The 20608-nt window shown below is 45.4% G+C and overlaps 2 protein-coding genes across 6 annotated transcripts in view; one reads left to right on the top strand and one right to left on the bottom strand.

The window, feature by feature from the left end:
- Positions 1–3689, bottom strand: POLR2L (RNA polymerase II, I and III subunit L). Of its 3 annotated transcripts, none has more exons than XM_059849120.1 (3): positions 3668–3689; positions 2531–2638; positions 1–458 (listed from the first exon to the last, which is right to left on the bottom strand). In XM_059849120.1, exons 2-3 carry the CDS (start codon positions 2623–2625, stop codon positions 350–352), a joined length of 204 nt encoding a protein of 67 aa, XP_059705103.1. In that variant the 5' UTR covers positions 2626–2638; positions 3668–3689; the 3' UTR covers positions 1–349. The 3 variants fall into 3 exon arrangements, with proteins under 3 accessions (XP_059705103.1, XP_059705101.1, XP_059705102.1); XM_059849118.1 differs by lacking the exon at positions 3668–3689 and adding an exon at positions 2878–3000; XM_059849119.1 differs by lacking the exon at positions 3668–3689 and adding an exon at positions 2855–2955.
- Positions 3116–20608, top strand: part of TSPAN4 (tetraspanin 4) — a 419532-nt gene continuing 402039 nt past the window's right edge. Inside the window, exon 1 of one of the 3 annotated variants that reach the window (XM_059849113.1) lies at positions 3116–3266. The gene's annotated coding sequence lies outside the window, so the exon portion shown is untranslated. Of the gene's footprint in view, positions 3340–20608 lie in introns of all 3 variants that reach the window. The other 2 variants (XM_059849115.1, XM_059849114.1) reach the window with 2 other exon arrangements.

The following is a 20608-nucleotide window of genomic DNA, read 5'->3' as shown; positions in this document are numbered from 1 at the left end:
TACAAGGGAAAAACCTCCTTTATTTCAACATTTTAATGAAATATAATAGTTTTTCTACATGGACAAACATTTGGTTTTACTGGCAGAAGCATCTAGAAGTTCAGAACTCCAAACACAGATTTAAGAAGCATCCAAACTTTTAATCTCTAAATCTTGTTTAAGTGGACTTCATCATTCCTTTGTTTCCTTGAAAGAGGTTAGTGGCTTGGGGCAGTATTTTATCCAGAAGATAAACATCTCTTGATGGTTGCACTACGGTTGGCTTTCATCCTTTACTGCCTGAAGTCCAGTTTCAAGTTTAAATTAGAGATACGTTCCACATGGCTTGCAGCACAGTGCTTTTTCCATCTCATTTCTCCAGGGGTGCATAATTCAAAAGCTTCTCAATCAGATCCACATGGGCGAGGAGCATTCTGCGGCAGCAGTATCTCTTCAAGCCAAGGGCATCCAGGGCATCTCTATTAACGAACAACAATTAAAAACATAACAGATGAAGTGAGTCAGAACCACTTGTAAGCGTTTCCTAAGCAACACACTGATTACTTTGAGCTCAGTCATAAAGGAAAATTTGTTTGCAGTTCAAAGACAGACAGAAATTCAGCATGTGCTGTTAATGCCCTTTTCCACCTAGTGCTGTTGAGTGTATTTGCCCATTCTCCAGCCAGCCAGAGCACAGGATCTGCTGCTGAGAAGGGTCCCCAGCTGCCACCGCTTTCAGAGGGCACTGTTTTAACATGTTTCTGTAAACTGAGGATGATTCTTGTCTATTTCACAAGACAAATTTAAGATCTGCTAAAAAGGTGAGATATACAGAAACTAAAATAACTCTGAACGCAACCTCCCCCACACAGGGATGCTAATTCTGAGGACAGCTACAAATCCTTCCCAGCTCCCATGGGAGAAGGCACTGGGTTATACAACCTGCCCCCCCACATACACACAAGTAAGTAGGTGCAGACTGGTCAGAAAATCAGTGTTTTACAGTCTTTCCACTGAATTCCTTTGGAATGACTGCTCCAGAGTCTTACATTTGGGTAGAGGATGTTGAGTCATCCCAGCCTGAACCACTGCGGGTGTTTTCCATGGCGGTGGCTATCTGACCTCCTAAAGGTCACGGTACTACCACGATCTTTAGCTGCAACCTCTGCACCATGAATCAGCCTGATGCTCCTTCAGAATGTGACACTCATGAGACATGACTGATCTCAGGTTTTTATGATGATACTGATATAATGCAGTGCAATAAAGCATTTGCTCAAAACAAATTTAATTTCCTGGAACTTGTAATTCTCCTGTAGGAATAGGCCAATGGATACTTTTCTAAAATACAAAGGACTGAAAGGAAGCCTCTGCCTAAGCAGGACCATGGTTAAAGGTCGTTTGGCTTCAAACTGCAGGAGCCAGCTTCCAGCAGTGACTCTGATGTCACTCAGTCCTTGCAACTGTAGATAGTGCAGCAGGGCTGCTCCTTCTAGGACAGCAGCTGCAAAACTTGTTTTAGACAACTCTAAGAACACCGTGGGGCATTTTAAAGAATGTTTATAAATAACATCACAAGATGCCTCAATTTTCCTAAACACTTGAGAACAAAAGCATCTGATGTATGTTGACAGGTAAATTTTAAGAGCTATCTGGAGAGTTCTGAACTCTCATATGCAATTATTAGAGATGCAAAATACTAACATTAATCACAATTTCCAAAGTCATACTACATGCTTTAAGACAACTTTAGTTGTATTTGCCTTTTCCTCCAGCTTCCAAGGACTTGTGGAAAAAGAGCACTTTTAAGGGAAAAACAGAAAGGTGTGCATGTCCTTTTCAACTACTGATTCTTTAGACAAGTCTTCCCATTTTGCCCATCCATTTCTTAAGCTACTATTAACAGTGATTCCAGTACTGCACTGTAAGATTTTAGCTGTTTGATATCTGTAAACTCTACTTCTTACCATAATTGCATTAGTTTGAACAGAATCAGGCCAGTGACCACAACTGTTTTCAAGTGAGCATTGTCAATGACAACACAAAACTCCTATACAAAAGCAGAAGAATAATAAAGATAGGGAAAATATTAAAACGTTAAACACTTCTTAAAGTTGTAACATTTTTCCTTCTCTCCCTTTAAAAAACTGATCACGTTGGTGTCAAAGCTGGGTATATGGAAGGGGAAGGGAAAAAAACAAGCAAATGTGCACAGAGTTACGTATTTGGGAACGTTTTGGGCACAAGGGCCATGACTTGGCAACTTCCACACTGCTACCCTCAAAGATTCAGTGGGAAAATAACTACTTTGTTGCCTACTGCAATTTCTAACCTTTGGTTAAACGATCTCAGAATGGACCCGTGGTTTTTAGCTTCTCTACGTCTCTTTCATGACGCCACGACCCTGCACCTGTGCCTCTGGCCCTGTCTTGGCAGGGAAGTTGGACGAGATGATCTCCAGAGCTCCCTCCCAAGCCCAACAGCTCTGGGATCCTGGGCACTCTGTGTCTCACCCAAGGCGTGAGTCGAAGAAAACAGAAATAAAACCCACCCTTCCGTGTACTCCGCCTGTAGAAGGCCAAGGTAGGCTTCCCACTTGTTCCCCACGATTTTGCCGCACGTGAAGCACCTGACCGGGATGATCATTTCTGCGCTGTGCCTGCAACGACACAAAACACCGCGTCAAACCCCGGCGAAGCGACCGGACACCGCACTCCGCCACAGCGCGCTCAGGGCTGCGCTGCCCCGCGCCGGCAGGCACCGGTCTGGCGGCGACTGTGGGGTGCGGGAGCCCGGTGCCAAGGGCTCCTTGGAGGCGAGCGGCCGGCCCCGATGCCGCTCCCGCCCTCGGCCCCCGCTCCCGCCCGGCACCAACGCGGCCCCGCGAGCGGCTCCCACCGCGCGGCTCCTCCGCTGCCGATGGCCGCCGGCCGCCACCACCGCGCCCGGCCGGGGGAAACCGCGCCTCCGCCGGCCGGCCCGACACGGCGGGCGGGCGAGTTGAGCTGCCCTACTCCCCCCCTGTATACTTGATGGTAGCAGCCCGCGGTACGGCGTCCCCGGCGGCCCAAGAGAGCGCGCGGGCGTGTGAGTGCGCGAGGGGGGGGCGGGCTCACGGCGGCGCTGGGCGCGCGGCGCGGTGAGTGGCAGCCGGGGCGCCCCGAGCGCTGAGCGGCGGCACCGCGACCGCCCCCGCGCCGCCTCCTCCCGCCGCGCCCGGGCGGGCACTTGTTGCATTGCGAGAGGGCTTCGGCAGCGGGCGGACTTCTCATCCCGTCCTGGCTGAGGTACCGCAGCGGCAAGCGCAACTGGTGGCTGCGGCGCGGCAGCCGCCCTCCCGGTCCGGCGGAGGGGTGAGGGGTGGGCATCCCGGCGGGCAGGGCTGAGGGATGAACCGGGGCGTCCCGCGGCAGCCCCGCGCTCCGCCGCGCCGCGGGCAGGGGCGCCGGGCGCGGTGTGTCCTTCTCTCCCCCGGGGCAGGGGAACGGGGGGCGGTGGGACCCACCGCTGTCGCCGTGTCGCGACCCTGTCAGCGCGGCATCGCTCGGTGCCGTGTGCCCGCGGTTCGGCGGCTCCCTCGGGCGGGAGGCGGCGGCGCAGCCCGGCACACAGCCCGCTCCCGGCGCTGCGGGGCCGTTCCGCGGCTCCGTACAGCCCGGACAGGCGAGGTCTCTCCGGTGGCACTCACCCTCGAGCCCCGGCCAAACTGCGGGCGCTGCGGTGGCTGCGGGTTTGCCGAGAGTTTCCAAACTCCGGGGCCAGCTGGGACGCGGCGCCGTCCCGTTAGCTGGCGGTGCTGCTCCGCCCTGCTGTGACCTGTGCGCGGCTGAGCTCCCGGAGGTGTGCGCTGCCCCCGGGTACCGCCTGCTGTCGCGGCAGTGCCCGCACCGAGGGGAGCCTTTCGGCGGCGGCCGGGGCCGCTCCCCCGGCTCGGGGGACAGTCAGCGGCTGGCTGCGGGCAGCACGGCCGGTCCCGCTGGGCACCCGCGCCGGGGAGCGCTGGTGGCCGAGGATAATGCATCTTGAAACTGCTTGACTCGTATTTCATTAATCTAAGGATTGGGGAAGCATTAGGCACGGGCTTAGCGGAAGGGAAGCGCGCTGTGATGGGTACAAACTTTGGGGACGGACACCGCTGTTCTGGAGACTCTGGGATGAAGCATTCCTCTGTCAGTCCTTATTGCTCTCTCGTTTCAGCGTTAGCGTTATGCTAATTGTCCTTGGGAGAGCAGAAATTCTCCCCAAGTGTTGCTATTTTCCTGCTAAAGTATCTGTGAGTTGATACGGTGCACAGCGCAGAGCCATTAATGTCAGTCATATAAATAATTGTGTCTTAATGCACAGCTTATCTTAATACGTCTTTCGTGACTATTTTTTGAACGACTGGATTATTGACCCTCTGCACAGAAATGCCAGACCTAACATGAACCGTAAAAGAGCAAATAGTTTTGTTTTAATAAATAAGGGCTTGAGGTTGAAAGCATTTTTACAATTCTATTGCTAGTGAAAAGACAGTAATTTTTGCGGTCCCAGGAATAATTATGCACAGTTGTGAATGGAGCGAATTGACTTGGCATAGAGGGTAGATGAACCTCCTGCGATCTCTAGATTATGATCATTATTGTTATTGTAGCCAGTGGGAGCAAAACCCCGTCTTTCCTTTTTATCCTTAGATTTCTTTCTTTTTTTGGGAGCTGGAGGGGGTGGGGAGTTGAGAATTTGAAGATTGTGCTTTGATGCTTTTTCAGTACCAGGGCTCCAAAGTAATTTTCTTACTGAACTGTGTGGTAAAAGGCATTTGTGTTTGGAGATGGAAATTTGCAATTGAGAGTGAGAAAGAGGGGCTGGAGCTGGGCTTCATAGCTAAGCCACATCATTACATATGGGTTAGCATTTTTAGCTGCCTTGTAGAAACGGGCTCGCTTGTTTCTAAAAAACAAAACTGAACTCTAACTTTTGGACCTAGTTTACATATCTGACTTTGCTGAGCGTCTTTTTTTTAAAGCAAAATGTACTCGGCTTGTTCACACACCATTACTTTAACTTGGTCGTGTCTTTTTTGGGTAACCTGCCTTGGCTGAGTGATGGACCTAATGGTCTTTCGTGGCTGTAGCTGCTTTGATCCTAGAAATTGTAAAGATTTTTATGAACTATGACCTGGAGAGGCTGCTACATACCAAAAACATTCTCTGCTTAACTTCATATATCCTCTGCTTAATCTGACCATTTGCCAAACTGCAGAAGTCTGTTTAGAAGAGCTGTGGGGGAATGTGCACGCATGTGACTGTTTGGGAATTAGTCAGTGTTTTATGGGCTGTTAGCTCACGCTGATTAGGAGGACTGCAGCTTGAGCCATTTGTGGCATTGCCAGCCTTCGCTCTTGTTCAGGTGAGCTGGGTACTGATGGCACTCAGCTGTTAGTCTTTAGTGAAATTTGATCTCTTCAGCCATTTTTTTGAAGAGGGTGGAAAGAATTCAAGAACTGGGTCTCTTTAAGCATCCTTTGAAGAAGAATTGCAAGAATTGAAGTCCCAGCTCTTAGAACTGTGCAACTCTTTCTCACAGTAATAAGTTCTTGCCACATTTCTGGTGTCTTGCCACCTCCAATAAACAGCAGTCCTCAAACTGCTGATTCTTTGGGCCTTCAGGCAGCCTGCTGGTCAGAAAACCCACTGGAGCCCTCATCAGCATTAAGCAGAAGAGACTGCCCTAGAATTAATCGAGTTGAAGAAAGCTTGAGAACTGTGGGCTGCTTTCTTGATGTGCAGCTGGAGCGGCTTGAGCAGCTTCTGTCACGTGGATTTGTTGTGAGGCAGTGCAGATAATACACCCGCCTTCTTCCTGTGATCTGAACAACTTCTGAAAGCTGACAGTGTTCTGACCCACTGTCACGGTTGGGATGAGGCTCCTTCTTGGCATTTTTGGGTGCATCTGTAACGTGCAGCTAGGCATTGCTGCTCCATGGCATTGTTAGTGATGTGTACTGAAATCCTAGGCTGGTGATTAAGGAGTAGACCCTGCTTCCTGTTCTCCCATCCACAAAATGCAAGGGAAAATATTGCTGCTTGTTTAAAAAACAAACAGAAATGAAGTCAGTTAAATGACCTGGCTGACTAAAGTACTCCTAAAATACTTCTGTAGCTAGAGTGGCCGTATGACCTCCTGCAGCCCATGCTGGCAGAATGTGTTTTTTCTGACCTTGTCTCTGTAATTAGGGCTGAAGGAAAGACTTGTGAGATCTCTGCACTTGCACTGGTAGCATGAGAAACTGGTAGCTAAAAGGCATTTTTTACTTTGTTGGCTGCAGTAGGTCTGGTTTAGGTGTGCACTCTCACGAGTCTGGAAAATTTTCATCTTTCACCATTTTTCACCTCCTGTCGTTGTTCCCCTTCTTCTGACTTTGCTTATTTTGTGTACATGTAGATTATGGCCAGAACTGAAGATGTGGGTCTTTTAAGATCTGACTTGCCAGTGGTATTCAAGGGTAGTGAATTGTTATTTAAATATAGGACTTTTTACAACAACTTTTCCGTGAAGGATTGTTTTAGTGCTATTGATCATGATGCAGACTTCTATAAAGCTGTGGGTAGCCCTGTTGGCCCTGCTTGGAGTTAAAAGCTCTCTTCCCTGTTGCTCCCTGTGGTCATTTAGAGAAAGAATGTTAACAATTTTCTCTCCATCTCCAATGAACACTCAGAATCCTGTGCACAATGGCAAAAGTACCATACTTAGTGTTTTACTCCTCGGATCCCAATGAGGCCAGAGAGGGAAGAATCCTAAGAGGAAGGAACTCACATGAATTGTGAAATGAGTGGTTAAATAGGACATTAGTCAGGAACTGAAATGTGACATGGAAAGTTTAATGTATATAAATAATTTACATAGCTGTAGAGGGTCAGAGCAAGAGGGAAAGATACGAAAACAAACATGCAGGATGAAGCTTGGCTGTTAGTTTTTCAGGCACATTTTCCACTCGAAGACTGCTAAATCCTGCAGACATACTCCTGGGCTTTCTCTAGTCCTGGTTAACTACTCAGAAGTGTGTCATTCATCCTGTTCCACAAAAGGTGAAGGAAAGTGGCTCCCTCTGGAGCTAGCTAGGGTATCTTTGGAAGTCCTCCTTTCCCCTCTAAAGCATGGAGGCTTAAGGAGCAAAGAGTGAGATGGAATACAGATTTGTTTTCCCCTTGATTTCTTTTTTTAAAGTATTTTTTAGCAAGTGACTTTCTTCCCCCAGCTCCACAGTGCAATTTGGTGTAGTGGATGTGATGGTGGGGAGGTGGAGAAGGCCAAGGAGAGAGAGGGATGATGGAAGCAGGAAAGACTTGTCTGCTGTGTAGAGCTTTGTGTGGTTGGCTGCCCCACACACAGTTTAAGAGCTGCTCAGGCCCCTGGATTTAGCGAAACAAATACTGAAGCTGCTAAGCAAGGAGAAATGAGGAGAAATCTCTCTAAGCTGGGGATGTGACTGCAGCTCTGCTGTAATACCACACAAGCCTGATGCTGCTGATTTCATTAAAAGCATCATTCAGGGCCTCAAAGCAGGTTTTAATACTTGCTATATGTTTTTTTAAATATGCTGACCTTATCTAGTAAGCCTGTAATATTTGTTGCAATGAAGAACAGCTGCTGCATAAATACATATATAATATCAGTTGCCAATTCTGTAAGCTGTGCTGAGACTGTGACTTGTTTGAAGTGGGGTTGCTATTAAAAGGCAGGTGGCAAGATGTTTATTTTGCACCTTGTTAATTGCTTGTTTTTCCTGCTGTAATTGGCTTCCTAATGGGGGCAGAATGCGCTTGGTTTTGCACACAAAGCTTCATTAGTGACAACTGATGGAAGGGATTCAGAGGGTGGGATTTAGATGAAATATATATATATTGAGTAACAGATGTCTCTGCTAAATAGAGTATATGAGGAAGTCCTGTAAATGCATCCAAAAATGCAAATATTTTCCCATAAAGCGATTAAAGATGTTCTAGTGCTAGGTATAAAGATTGCTGCCTATTACTTGAGAAGGGGGCAGAGATGTTGTTATTTATGTAATTTTTGTGGGGCAGAGATTTTGTTCTGCTTCACTGAACAGGAGTTAGGGTGCTGGGATGGTGCTCTCTGCTTGGGACTCTTGGCATCTAGGTATTCAGAAAGAGATCTTTGAGGATCTTTGTGGCATGTTTAGAGATTGCTCCTGCTGACAAACTGGAAGATGGTGGAATTCTGTAACTTTCTAAGCTTTGGGGAGCCATCCCTGTCTCTTGTGTTCAAGAGCTGTTCCTCTGGGCCCTTGCAGGCAGGACATGGCTGTGGAAAAGCATAGCTGGACCATCCATGATCCTGGCTGTGCTTACAAGTGAGAGCTGAGGTGGTGTTCTAGCTAGGGGTGGATGCTCCACAAAGACAGTTCTTGTTTCAATAATGACTTTTTTTAATGTGGTGTAAGAGAGTGGTCTGAGAGTCATCAGGATGGTCATCTGACACCATTGTGTTGGAGGCCATCAGATTTTTGTGCTGTTCAGTTTAATATGTTCTTGTACCTGTAGAAGTTTTATGAAAATTTCACCTGCTGTAGGTGAAAGGTGAGTGTACTTGTGTGTGTTTATATATGCCTGTGTATATAAAATTAATAATGAAAGGGTAAGATGGCTCTTCATGGAAATGAAGGCCTCCTGTCCTGTCCTTGTTTTATTTTGTGTGTGGTGGTGTTTTTTTTTGGTTTTTTTTTTTTTTTTGTTGTTTTTTTTTTTTAAGCATTGTGATGGGATTGAAAAATAGAACTGTCTATTCCCTACTTTTCTGCTTCCTCAGATGCCAGTATTTAACTAGTTTAAGACTGGATTTATCTGTCATGTTTCTTCTTAGTAAGGTGACTTCAAGGCAAAAGTATTGCCAGTCTTGGATTGACAAATTTTATAAGAAAAAGTATTTATTACATGAATATATCACAGCCTAATTGACTGTTTCATGTTGGAGGGGGACAGTAATATCCTGAGGCAGCATTTTAATCAGAATCATCACAAGACTGCCCATCAGCTCTACTCTTCCATGTAAGTGTCCTCAGATGACAAAATAATCCCCTTTCTTGGGATAGTGCTTTTAATTTCTGCAGGATCTTTTTTTTTCCTAGAGTGAAGAATGGATTGTGTAGTTGAGGTGAGGGCAGGACTTGTCAATTATTAGTGCTTGAAGGGAAAAGGCCCAAGGTGGTGTTCTTCCATGGAGAGAGGACTGCATATTCCCATTGAGCTCATGGATGTGCTTTTGCCTCTGATGTGCTTCCTGCCTTTGGCTGGGAACCCTTTTCTCTGGGTCTGTACGCAGGCCCCCTCCCATCAGGGTTGATCTCTAAAGACACTGTAGGGAGCCATCCCTCTTGTAGTACTTTACCATGGCATGTATGAATTTCTGAATTCCAATGAAAAGGAGCAGGGGGGGAAGATGTTCTAACTTACTCTTAAGTCTTATCTCTGAGGTTCTCATAAGTGGTGATGGATGTATTTGGAGCACAGGATTAAAGAGCAGGCTCTGCTGAATGCTGTCCTTTGGGGCATGCTTATGTCTGTAATCAGACTTGGTGCTCAGACTTTTTCTTCCATTTGTCTTCTGGCCAGTCTTGCACCTTGCAAGCCTTCGTGGGAGTGGGAATAGAGAGTGATTACTGTAAGTAGGAGAAGAGATGCATCTTGCTGAGTACTTTATCTCTTGACAGTGGCCAGTAGTGGCTGCTTAAGGAAGCAGATAAACAGAAAGCAAGTGTGCAGTAGTAATGAAGTGGGATGCTTGCATTTTGTGTTTCATGTGAGTCTGTGTCTGTAATCTTCTTCCAGAACTGGGCAAATAGAGAAGAAAATGTATTTTTTCTGATTAAAGCAACTTCAGCTTGGACATGTCAGCCTGTTGTGTCCAGATTAAGGTGCTAGATTAAAGCTGGATGTTTTAAACCATTTCTAAAGCTGCCTCTGGTATGCACTGTATTCTGGTGAAAGAGAACTATTTCTGGAAAAGTCCCTGGCGGTGTGCAGAGCCTGAGATCTCCCCGTGTACAGGCCTTCCAGCATGGATGTGGGGAGGAAGACAGACTTGATGCATTGGGTATGATGTTATCACTCAGCAGAATGGGCTGCTGTGCACCTATCATAGTGCCATCCACAGGGAATCTTCCATTGCTTTGTTTATTGAGCTGCTGTTTTTAAAATTAAAAACAGCCAAATGTTTCATAAAATATTAAGAGGTGCTGCTTTAGTGCCTCTCATCAGATTAAGTATGTCACTTTCTGTGTCCTTAGGGTGATGAAGCCCATCAGCTTGGTCGTTCTCTCACCTTAAGCATGCATTAAGGTGACATGCTTCATCTCACAAGGGATGCTGAAGCTATCACACTGCAGAACTGGGAACCGTAGGGGTCCTGCACTTTAGCTGTGGCTTCTCAAATGAAATTTTGCAGAAGTAATACAGTTTGCTTTGTACAAGTGAATTCCTTTTTGTTAGGGAAGTGCTTTTTTGAGCAAAAATATTGAGGTAATACAGTGGTAGACACATGCACAGTGACTGCGCTGCGGGAAAGAAAGAAATTGCGGCATGTTTTATATGAAAGACCAAGGACTGTTGCGTTTCAATGGCTAAAAGAGAGAGGCCTCTACATTCCTCAAACACTTTTTATGAATATGGATTTTGAAGTTGTTTTGCTTGCAGGTGAATTTCTTTTTTATTCAAGAGCTAGTTCTAGCATTCTAATCATAACACAGTGGTGCTGGTGTAGCAGAGCGTTGGGAAGCTGTGGGGAGTGGTAGCCCCAGGACTGAGGGAGGGTCTCCAGCTTGCTGCAGAGAAGCCCTGAGGGCTGCACAGTGGTGGAACACAGCGTGGTGGAGCTGGGACGGAGCCATGGGGGGCTTGCTTTCAATGAGTTTTCCATCATCTCTTGCCCCTACCCAGCACTCTTTAGCATTTGTATAGTGTTTGGGAATGCTGCACCGTTACTGGGCTAAATAGTCTAGAAGTTCTAAAAAATTCAGAATACGAGACCGGCTTGACTTTTGAATTTCCTGGGTTTGGGTTGCGTTGCCTCTTTAAATTCAGTCAGTCATGGCACTCGTGGCGTGGTAACTCCGGCGTTCCGGCTGTGCTCAGCAAAGTCCCACCCGTGTGCACATCAGGGAGCTCTTACTCAGGAGCCTGCTCTGAAGGGCAGCAGCTCCTCTGTCTGATCTGATACCGCTGCTGCAGCTTTGCTTGGTTGTGGTGAGAGGGAATAATAAAGTACAGCCTTCAATCATGCGACCTGATCAGAGGGGGTTGTCTCTGGTGATGGATAAGTCCTCCTGGAACAATAGGCTGCTTGAGCTGTGCCCAGGGACTGCTGTGTTTGGTTGAGGTTTTGCATTAATTTTTGGCCTAAATAAAAAGAACTGTGAGATCAAGGTTGCAGTTTTGTTTGCAGCCTGCCTTCAAACCTAAAAATCCAGCCTGATCTAAAAGGGTACTTTACTGTGTATGTCTCTGCTCTTATCTGTAGAGCATTTTCCCCTTCTCCTTTAGGATATGTTGAGTATTTTGGGTGCCCCCAAATTATTTTGATTCCTTAAGTTTGCTCTCTTCAAAATAGGCATAAACAAAGATATCTTTTCGTATTTCACCCTTGTGAAATGTATTTCACCCACCTGGCCTGAGGAGGGACACGCTGAGAGGACGGACATGGGTTCTTTACCCTGGGATGTCCCCCCAGCCACGGCTTTTTCCTAAAAGCCTCCGTATGACCTTGTCAAGGTGCTTTGCTTCTTTTCTTCATTTATCACATTTGCCATTCTCAGTAGAGAAGCTAAAACGCTTACTATTAAGAAAGTGCCTGTATCCTGTAAAAGATAGCTTTTTCTGTTGGAATTGAGAAGCCTTGGAAGACGAATGTGTCTATAAATTCTGTTTAGCTCTCTAATAACTGAGTTGGGCAGTGGTTTATCTGCAATGTGGGTGAATCTTAGCCATGGGCAGGGGTACACAAAGGATGCCACCTGTCTGCAGTGGGGCCAGAGGTGCGTTTGGATGTATTTGCATTTCTGCAAAGGACAGGTGTTTTACTGCTTCTCTGTTGAGTAACATCCTCAGTGTGTTGGATCAGTTTAAAGCAGAAATGATTGTTCTTCTTAAAATACTTGCTGAACAAATATATTTTTTCTTCTATTCTGCAAATCAAAATGGTATGTGGGTAAAGACTGGCTTTCCCCCCAGCACATGTGCAGCCACTTTATGGATCGCAGAACAGTCTTTGGAGCACAGAAGAGCTATTGCTGCTGTAGAGAAGTGCCAGCATGGTGCCCTATTTCCAGCATTCTTAACTTCAGTCGTGGTGCTGGTGGGCTGGAGCTGTGCTGCAGCGGCTCTGCTTGTATTACTGCTGTTGTTTGGGCATTCTGCCTTTGTCAGGGAATCAGGACATCTGGAGGAAAGGGATTCTGGGATGATTAGGACTTCTTTGTCACACACAAGAGAATTTCTTACTTGGAGAATGGATAATAGAAAGCTTTTATAGGAGAAAGCGAGAACTGCCCAGAACATCCTGATCCCCTGCTAGAGGTGAGGACACAGAGAGTTATGCTCAGAAGTAGAAGAGAAGCTTTCTTCATCTAGATGCAGTGTTAGGCTTTCTAAAATTTGTCTGTGATCTCTTACTGTTCTATTGAGGTTTTATGTTTCTTTGCTTTCTCGTCAGTAAATGACCATTTCATTTTGGCAGTGCCCTACAGTTCAAATTATAGTTGGGGCCAATTTATTGTGGATCTGTTTAGCATCAGTTTTATTGTTTGCCTGCATTCCTGCTCTGCTGTGGGATTGTCATTGCAGTGCCTTTTGGGTATCCTCTTTTTGCTGTCACTGGCCTGACTCCTAGGGCTTGAAAAGCTGTTTGAGGATTCCTCTGGGAGCCTAAGGGCCTTATTGGAAAGAAATAAAATTCTCATAAGTTCCTGAGAAAGCTGTCATAAGCCTTGTGGCTGCTGGGTTACTGCCAGGGCCTTAATTCATGGGACACATGATGAGCCATTGCTAGACAATATTGGTTTCAGGTTCTTTTGTACTGAATTACGAAAGGAGAGCCACTTCTGGGCCATTGTTTTAGCCAGTGTAAGAACACACAAGATTTTATGTAAGGAAGTATCTACAGTTTATTAAGCATTGTTTTCTGTCTTTTTTCTTTTCCTTGCTAGAGTTTTTTCTCTGTGCACCCAATTCACCTCTGCAGGTTTCAGTCCTAGCGAGGATTCATCCAGAGTCACACTTCTTTTGCACTCTGTGGCTTTTGGCAGTGGAAGCCCCACTGACCATGCATGGGAGTCAATTTAAAGGGAAGTGCTGTTATGGGTGAGCCAGCTGTCCTTTACTGCTGTCCAAGTTGTCTGTTACAGTGAGGAAAATGGTTTTGATGACCCCTTCTGATAGTATTTCCTTGTAGGTATATAATTTGTTGCGGCATTCATGTTTTCTGGAAAAATCCCTTTGCCCAGGATTTTTCTCCTGGGAAGCTGAGAAGCCTCAGAGAAAAAGAAAAACAATAATTATCTGATTTGCTTCTCCTGTGTTTTGCTACTTTGGAATGTGTTTGGAGATTGTTTACCAACAGGTTTTTGTTTCACTGGGAATTGTTTTGACTTGTTGGCCAACCAGTGCCAAGCTGTGTCAGGACTCTGGAAAGAGTCACAAGTTTTCAGTAGTGTCTTTTTAGCCTTCTGTAAGTATCCTTTCTGTATTCTTTAGTGTAGTTTAGTATAGTATTCTTTAATTTAATATGGTATCATAAAATAATAAATTAGCCTTCTGAGAACATGGAGTCAGATTCGTCATTCCTTCCTTCCTCGGGGCACTCTGTAAATACATTAGTTTGTTCTTTCTGCAGGCTTTTGATTAAGTTGCAAAGTTGCTCTGGTCCTTCATATTTGTTCCACATTCTCAAGGCACTTGGTAGTTAGTTGTCCCCTTATATGCCTCTGTGGTGAAAGGGGTGAAAGTCAGAACTACCTTATTTGCCGCATGGAGTCTCCTTTTGCTGCTGACACATGGCTGTGTCCTGCTCATGGTGGACAGTATTTGGTACAATCAAATTTTGAATAGCTAGTAATGAAGTTTTAATTTCCCATGGGCAAACAGTACTCCACCCAAAGAGCTTGCATTCTGTCTTGGTGCAGTTTTCTGGTTTTAGTTTAGACTCTCTGCCCTACACTCTACCCATGGGGTGAGAAATGGGTGGATTAAAAAGTTATCCAGTAGAGTATTGAAATGTCATGAATGTGCTTTCAAAGTAATTTCAAATACTTAAATTCAAAATGAAATGTGTCAGTGTGTTGAAATTGTTTGATACATCTCTCTGTTTGGGACTGAACTGGGATGGAATCCAAACCAAGCCATGAAAGATCCCTGGAGGGAAAAGTGCAATGCAAATTGGAGGTAGAAAAGTCAGTCTGAGCTTTGGTTTGGCTTTGTCTTTGTAGTCTCTGAATGTGTGCCAGCTATGGATGAACAGCAGTAGGACAAATATTTAGGTGCTGCTGTACAGCCTATGGAAGTTTTATTCACTGGCATGCATTACCAGATCTGAAAAATTGTGTTTCCGTCACAGCCCACGCCACTTAATTTCAGCACAGTGTTCTGCCAGCCCTGAAACGTGTGTGTATTTGCTTCTAGAGAGCTTGCTCAGATACAGGGCTTCGTTCCATCTATTTCTCTGTTTTCTTGGCTTGCCTTCTGCAGATAAGATAACAGTAATAATAAAAAGTCCCAGAAAAATCCTCTCCAAAGTGCTGCTATTGCTATTGCAGCTGATATACTGATGGTTTTAGCAGTCATTTGTTTGCTTGGTGTCCCCCTTTCCCCTTCCCCCCACCTTCCCCCCCCCCCCCCGCCCTTTCCCTTCTCTTGATATGGGTCATCTTGTTTTGTTTTGTGAGGATTTACATATGATGGTTCTACCATGGATGGAGCTAAGCATTTGGTGAGCTGCATGGATGTTGTGAAACAGGGCCTGTTTCTGAGCCACAGTTTGGAAGAGCTGGTGTGTAAGGGACTCGCTGAAAGCTGGAAGTATTGTGGAGAAAGGTTTTCTGAAATCCAATATGCCAAGCTGCCTGGGTGTTAAGACTTAAGGGTCAGGGTGGACGCAATAAATTTGAGGGACTGGGAAGTGAAGAAGTCATAGAGGCTGCAAAAAGCCCGGTGGATTTTTTGTACCTATGAGTGCAAGTGAATGCCTGTGTGCAGGTGATGAGAGCAGGGTGTGACTGTTGGTGGTTCTAGATTTGAACAGTGTGAATTGCCACAGATGCACAGAAAGTTGTTGCTCACTAGTCTAGCCTTGATTTGTCAGCAAGGGTTGATGGATTGGGATGAATCTGTTAGGTTCTACCCAGCACACAGCGTGCAGCTTGTCCGAGTGGTGTGGACCGGACAGGGTGTGTAACAAGGGGGAAATTATGTCAGCAGGGTGGGAAAATCCTCCTGTGACTTTTCAGGGCAGACTGCTGTGGAAGTGTAAGAGAATGGGTAGATGATTAGCCATGAAGGGAGTCAAACCAGGCTTTTACATTGCTGTAACAGCACATGAATTATGAGTATGGAAGGTTGAAAATTCTGACTGTAGATGCCTGGTTCATCTTCTGAAGGCAGCGGTCTCCGTTGAACGGTTTCGTTCCAAGACAGGGTGTGTGCAATGACCATATGAGGTGTATGAGAGTGTTATGACTGTATGAGGTGTATGTGTAAAATTGCCTTTCACAGTGTCCTGCTGCTGCAGGGTGGATCAGGCTGGCTCTCCTTCTCTGCTCATGCCAATGAAAATAAATTGCCCCATCATGACTTGTGAGGAAAGCAGCGTTCTGTCATCCTGTGTATAATGCCACCAGCCAGCAGCGTTGGAAACAAATCCAGCCTTCCCTGTGGTTTTGGACGCGGCTTCTAGGCAGGTCAGAGAGCCAGCTGGGCAGGGAGGTAGCAAAGCTGTCACTTCTGCAGTCTTCTTACTCGTGGCTGCTGAAAGGAGCTCTTCTCTGAACAGTGGGCAGTGTGTGTTTTTCCTGACCCTTTCCTCTCCCTCCATCCCCTGATGATGTAAGACAGGCCTGTTGCTCCTGCCAGAGACGGTGCTGTTTACTTTTGCAGCTCATGGAAGAGAAGAGGCACTGCACATTCGGTATTCAGACACTTTTTACACCCCTCCCATTTAATTTCATTTCTGTTTTCTCTTTAAAAACTTCACAGAGAAAACAATGATGCTTTAATGACACAGGAGGAGGAAGGGAGAAGAAGAAGCCTTCTCTCTTAGATTTTTGGTGGCTGTGTGTCACTGATGAAGTTGAGTGTGTGAGTGTCAGTGCCTCTACACAGTGGTGTGGAACAAGTGCCTCAAATCTGAGTTATGTTAGGGGTAGCTTAACATGACCCTCCCCTGTAGGGAGGGTCATGGGTAGGGCTGAGGAGAGGCAAGTACTGAAAGCTGGAGCTGGGAGCAACTGAGAGAAGGGGGCTGCAGCTGTCCTAGTTCTGTCCCCTGCCTATTTGTTCTTATTTTATTTTTGCCAATTCAGTAGCAGAGCACAGGAGCAGATACTGAGTGTGATTTAAGGGGGCTAGCTGCCTTCTGCTTGCAAGAGGACCTGAAGCCTTCTGGGCTTGTTTGTGCTCTCATTTCATGCTAGTCATGCTGTTCTCAGTGATCAGCCTTGCCTGCCCCCGTTTTCTCAGGTTTATACAGCTGCTCTGTATGAATTTTCCTGCATTGCTGGAGATATTTCCCTCACCACTTCTCTGTATGTTTAGGGCCAGGAATGTTGGAACATAAAATCTCCCTGTGCTGTTTTCTTTGTCACTGTTATGCCACAATCAGTTTGTGTTCTGAGAACACCTATGGTTATCAGTCATGTTCATGAGTAGGTCAAGCCTCTGCTAAAAGAGGGCTAATTTAATGAGATGCGAGGAGCGAGGCAGAAAGGGAGATGCCAGCAATTCAGCGTAAGGAGCTATGGCTTGAGTCCAGGTTGGGCTGCCATACTGCATCTGCTTGGCTGGTGCGTGTCCTGGTCGATGCCTTTGTTGTTTCCCCTGAGCATCTGAGTTGACTGAACAGGAGTGAGTCACTGCAGTGTTTCTGGGTTACTAGTGCTGCATTTCTGAGCTTTCTGCCAGGGAATGGAACTGTTCTGAAGTCTCTTATGTAGAATGATCACAGTAAGGTCACCCATTCATGCCTTTAACCTGTTACTTTTCCCTTCCTATGATATTGTTGCTATTTCCAAAAAGCACTGTTTTCTTAGAAAAATTGCAATTCAGTTCAATTCTTAAAAAAAAATAAAAGTTGTCTTTGTTGGAAATTGGCATTTGGGTGAAGGTTACATTTGTCCTTGTGCATGTGGTATGGGCTGTAAACAAAGTTTATCCTGCTGTTTTCCAGAAGGAGTCACAAAGCAGCTTAAAATACAGATTTCTGTGTCTCTGGGGAGTATATTTACTTTTATCCAAATTGAGCATTGCTACAACAGTGCAGGCTAAGTAAGAGAACATACTATTAATCCTGTCTGGTTGACCATGTGTAGTTCAGCTGTTCCTAGTACCTGCCACTTAGTTGATGGGTCTGAAATACAAGGTGCAGAGATACTATTGTCTAGATGATGATTTCTATCTTGGTGGTAAGAGATGTCCATCCTTCTCCATTTCCCTTAGAAAAAGTTGACTGTGGTGATCTGCTAAACTTGGGTATTTAATGAGTGCCTAAAGCTGGGCTGGGTAGAAGCAAACCTGCTGTTGGAGAGCAGTGCATGGGCCATAGTGCATGTCACTTTCTGCAGCTCTGGTGCTACTTGGGTTAAAGAAAACTCTGCTTATGCTTCTGTAGAGCTGCTAAAATCTAGTTTCAAGCCGGATCTATTTATCTTTTTTTTTTTTTTTTTTCTAATCCAGAGCCTGGTCCTATGCTGCTAGTGATTTGAAGGGAGATGCCTTATGTTTTGCATGTATACCTTGATGAGTTGTTGTTGGGCCATTAAATCTCCTTTAAGTCAGGAAGCATAGCTGCTGCTGGCAATGTTAGCAGCTCAACAAGCAGCATTTAGTTGACATTTGAGTCTCAGTGTGGCATAGCACTTGCCTCTGTCTCAGACCGCAGGTAATGATTACCCAAACTCAGCCAGAGACCTCAAATAAGGCAGAGTCTTGACCACAGGAACTTCCTTAGGAAAGGCCAGAGGATGTTGGTAACATCTACAGCTGAAAGACAATGCATAGTGTGAAACCTTGCCAGTTCCTCTTTTCCCTGCCCTTTCTTGCTGTTTGTCACTTATTCAGAATCAGGCCTCTCTCCTAGACCTTCTTATCTATTCCTACTCCCAGTCTGAGGACTGGAGATGAGCAGAGAAGCACTGTATCAGCCCAAGGTTGTACTAAATAAATGAACTGAGGGGATGCTTTCCTTAACCTTTCCACTCATTCACTCATTCCATCTGCTTGTGATGTACCTGTCAACCACTGGGTGTCTCTGGGCCATGCACTGCTCCAGGCAGCATCTAGTCCTTGGAAAGCTGGCACTGGTTACACTTGTTTTCGTTTGTGGCTGCAGTTTTTGTTCTTATTTTGAAGGGCATCGTGTTCCTTTCTAGGCTGTCCACCCAGAATGTGTCTTCCCCACTCCTGACCATGGAACGGGGTGCAGGCTGTGGTAAGGCAGCACCCTGGATTGCCAGTAGCTCCTATTCAGAGGCCAGCAAATTCTCCAACCTGATTTTGCTCTGTTGCTGTTTCTGAAAACCATACCTCTTACTGCACTGGGCTGTGTGGATGTCTAGAAGAGCAGAATGTTAGCACAGCAGCTTTGCTACCTTTCCCTTTTCCCCTTAGTTTTGACAAGTTTACTCTTGCATGCACACCCAAGTAGATAAATAATCTGTCTCTCAGTAGAGCTCTGCTAGCCACAGTATTTTCTTCAATTCCATGGAACAAGTTAGTTTTTCATTATGGTGCTGAAAGGTAAAAGACAGACTATTCCCTAAGAATGCAGTGATAGAAGGTAAAGCTTTCATTAAACATGCCTGGCAGAACTTTTATACATAAGTATCTGAACTGTAGCTAATATCTTTTGAAAGACAAGGGAAGAACACAGCTTTGTAATAGCCAACATTTTTGTGTTTGGATGGTTAATCAGCAGTACAGAAAAATAATTGAATTAATTCTTTCATAGACTTAGTGCAGAAAAAAAAAATCCAAAATATTAGGCATTAGTCTGTTGCTGTAGGGTAGTTCTTCTCTTTTTTTCAATCTTAGAGCCATCCAGGGTTGACATCTCTATGGTTTGCAGGTGATGATATCCATGTTGCAGCTTTCGTTGCTGGAACAGCTGACCTGTACCTGGAGCTCTTTCCTGCTGGCTTGGCTTTGAGCTGGTACCTGGTTATGCTGAATGGTGCTTTGTCATTAAATAGATAAATTCCCCAGAAGGGGGATGCATTGTTTGATTACAGCACTTACTGAGGTGCTCTTTGCATACATGGTGAGATAGGATTTTGTTGGTCTCAGGCTGGATTTTGAGCCTGCCTGACGTGGGTATTGATAAGTTTTGGGGGTGGTCAGGTTATTACTCAGTGCTTTGCTGTGGGATGTCTGACAGAAGACGTGCTGGACCTGGGTTTAACTGATTTTATAGATTTTGAGCAGTCATTGAAGTAAGATGAGCAAAGGTGGCTATGTTGTGTCCAAGACTGAAAAATAGGAGTAATTTTTTTTTTTTTCTGAATTGGTTTGATTCAACACTCGAGTACTGCAGTGGATAGAAGAAACACACTGCCCATAAGCTGCTGGTAATAATTGCTATAGCATTCAGAGCAGTATGCTTTACAGTTGTATGGGAGCTCAAAGTCCTAAGTGTACAGACATAAAATAATTCTGGTCAGCTGCTTGTGTACAGGTCTTAGCCTTGCAACGACATGAACTAGAGCTCTGTCCATAGAATAAGCACTTAGTTGCCAAAGATTCATTACCAGCTTGGTTACAAGCTGCTGTGTAGAGACAGCCATAGTGTTTGGCTTGGATAAACACCCCACTTCTGGATATGTGAGAGGGGTGGTTCTGTGCTTGCCCAGATCATGGCGATTATAGGATAGTGGTTCACAGTCTGTGGCAGAAGACCAGGAGCTGGGAATCAAGACAGTGCTGTAGTTTCCATACTATGGAGTCAAAAGAGGATGTCTGACCAAATAGGATGGGTTTCCCAGGACTTCTGGAACAGTCAGGGTTGAAACCCGTAAATCTATAAATTGTATTGCAATTAAAAAATATGTTTATAAATCTGCCCCTTTTCTTGCCTTGGAAACTCTCAATGCTCAACCACGTGCAGGCACAAATGCGATTTACAGATCTCGTACAGATAAATATTGGTTTCTGTTTATTCCTCCTCCGTTTTCAGTCTATAGGAGTTATTTCATTTCCATGGAGGCAGAAGCTTGTGTTTTATTGGCACCAATCCATGTGTCTGTGTGCAGCTGTATTTGGGAGTGAAGGGTCATGTTGCTGTATTTTCCTGTTATCAGTGTGTTCCAAAGAAAGGACCAATTTGCTTTTTGAAGGTGCTGTATAAAATTTTTTGTTTAAGTAGTTTAAATTGGCAT

This window comes from Haemorhous mexicanus, chromosome 6 (genome assembly GCF_027477595.1).
Source record: "Haemorhous mexicanus isolate bHaeMex1 chromosome 6, bHaeMex1.pri, whole genome shotgun sequence".
In the NCBI taxonomy this organism is placed as follows: domain Eukaryota; kingdom Metazoa; phylum Chordata; class Aves; order Passeriformes; family Fringillidae; genus Haemorhous; species Haemorhous mexicanus.
This window is presented reverse-complemented; position numbering and strand designations above follow the sequence as displayed.

What these genes read in the sequence shown, in the direction of transcription:
- POLR2L (XM_059849120.1), bottom strand. Translation starts at nt 2,625, where the DNA reads ATGATCATCCCGGTCAGGTGCTTCACGTGCGGCAAAATCGTGGGGAAC. An exon ending in CAGGCGGAGTACACGGAAGG is followed by an intron (nt 459 to 2,530) that starts GTGGGTTTTATT and finishes GTTCGTTAATAG; the next exon opens with AGATGCCCTGGATGCCCTTG.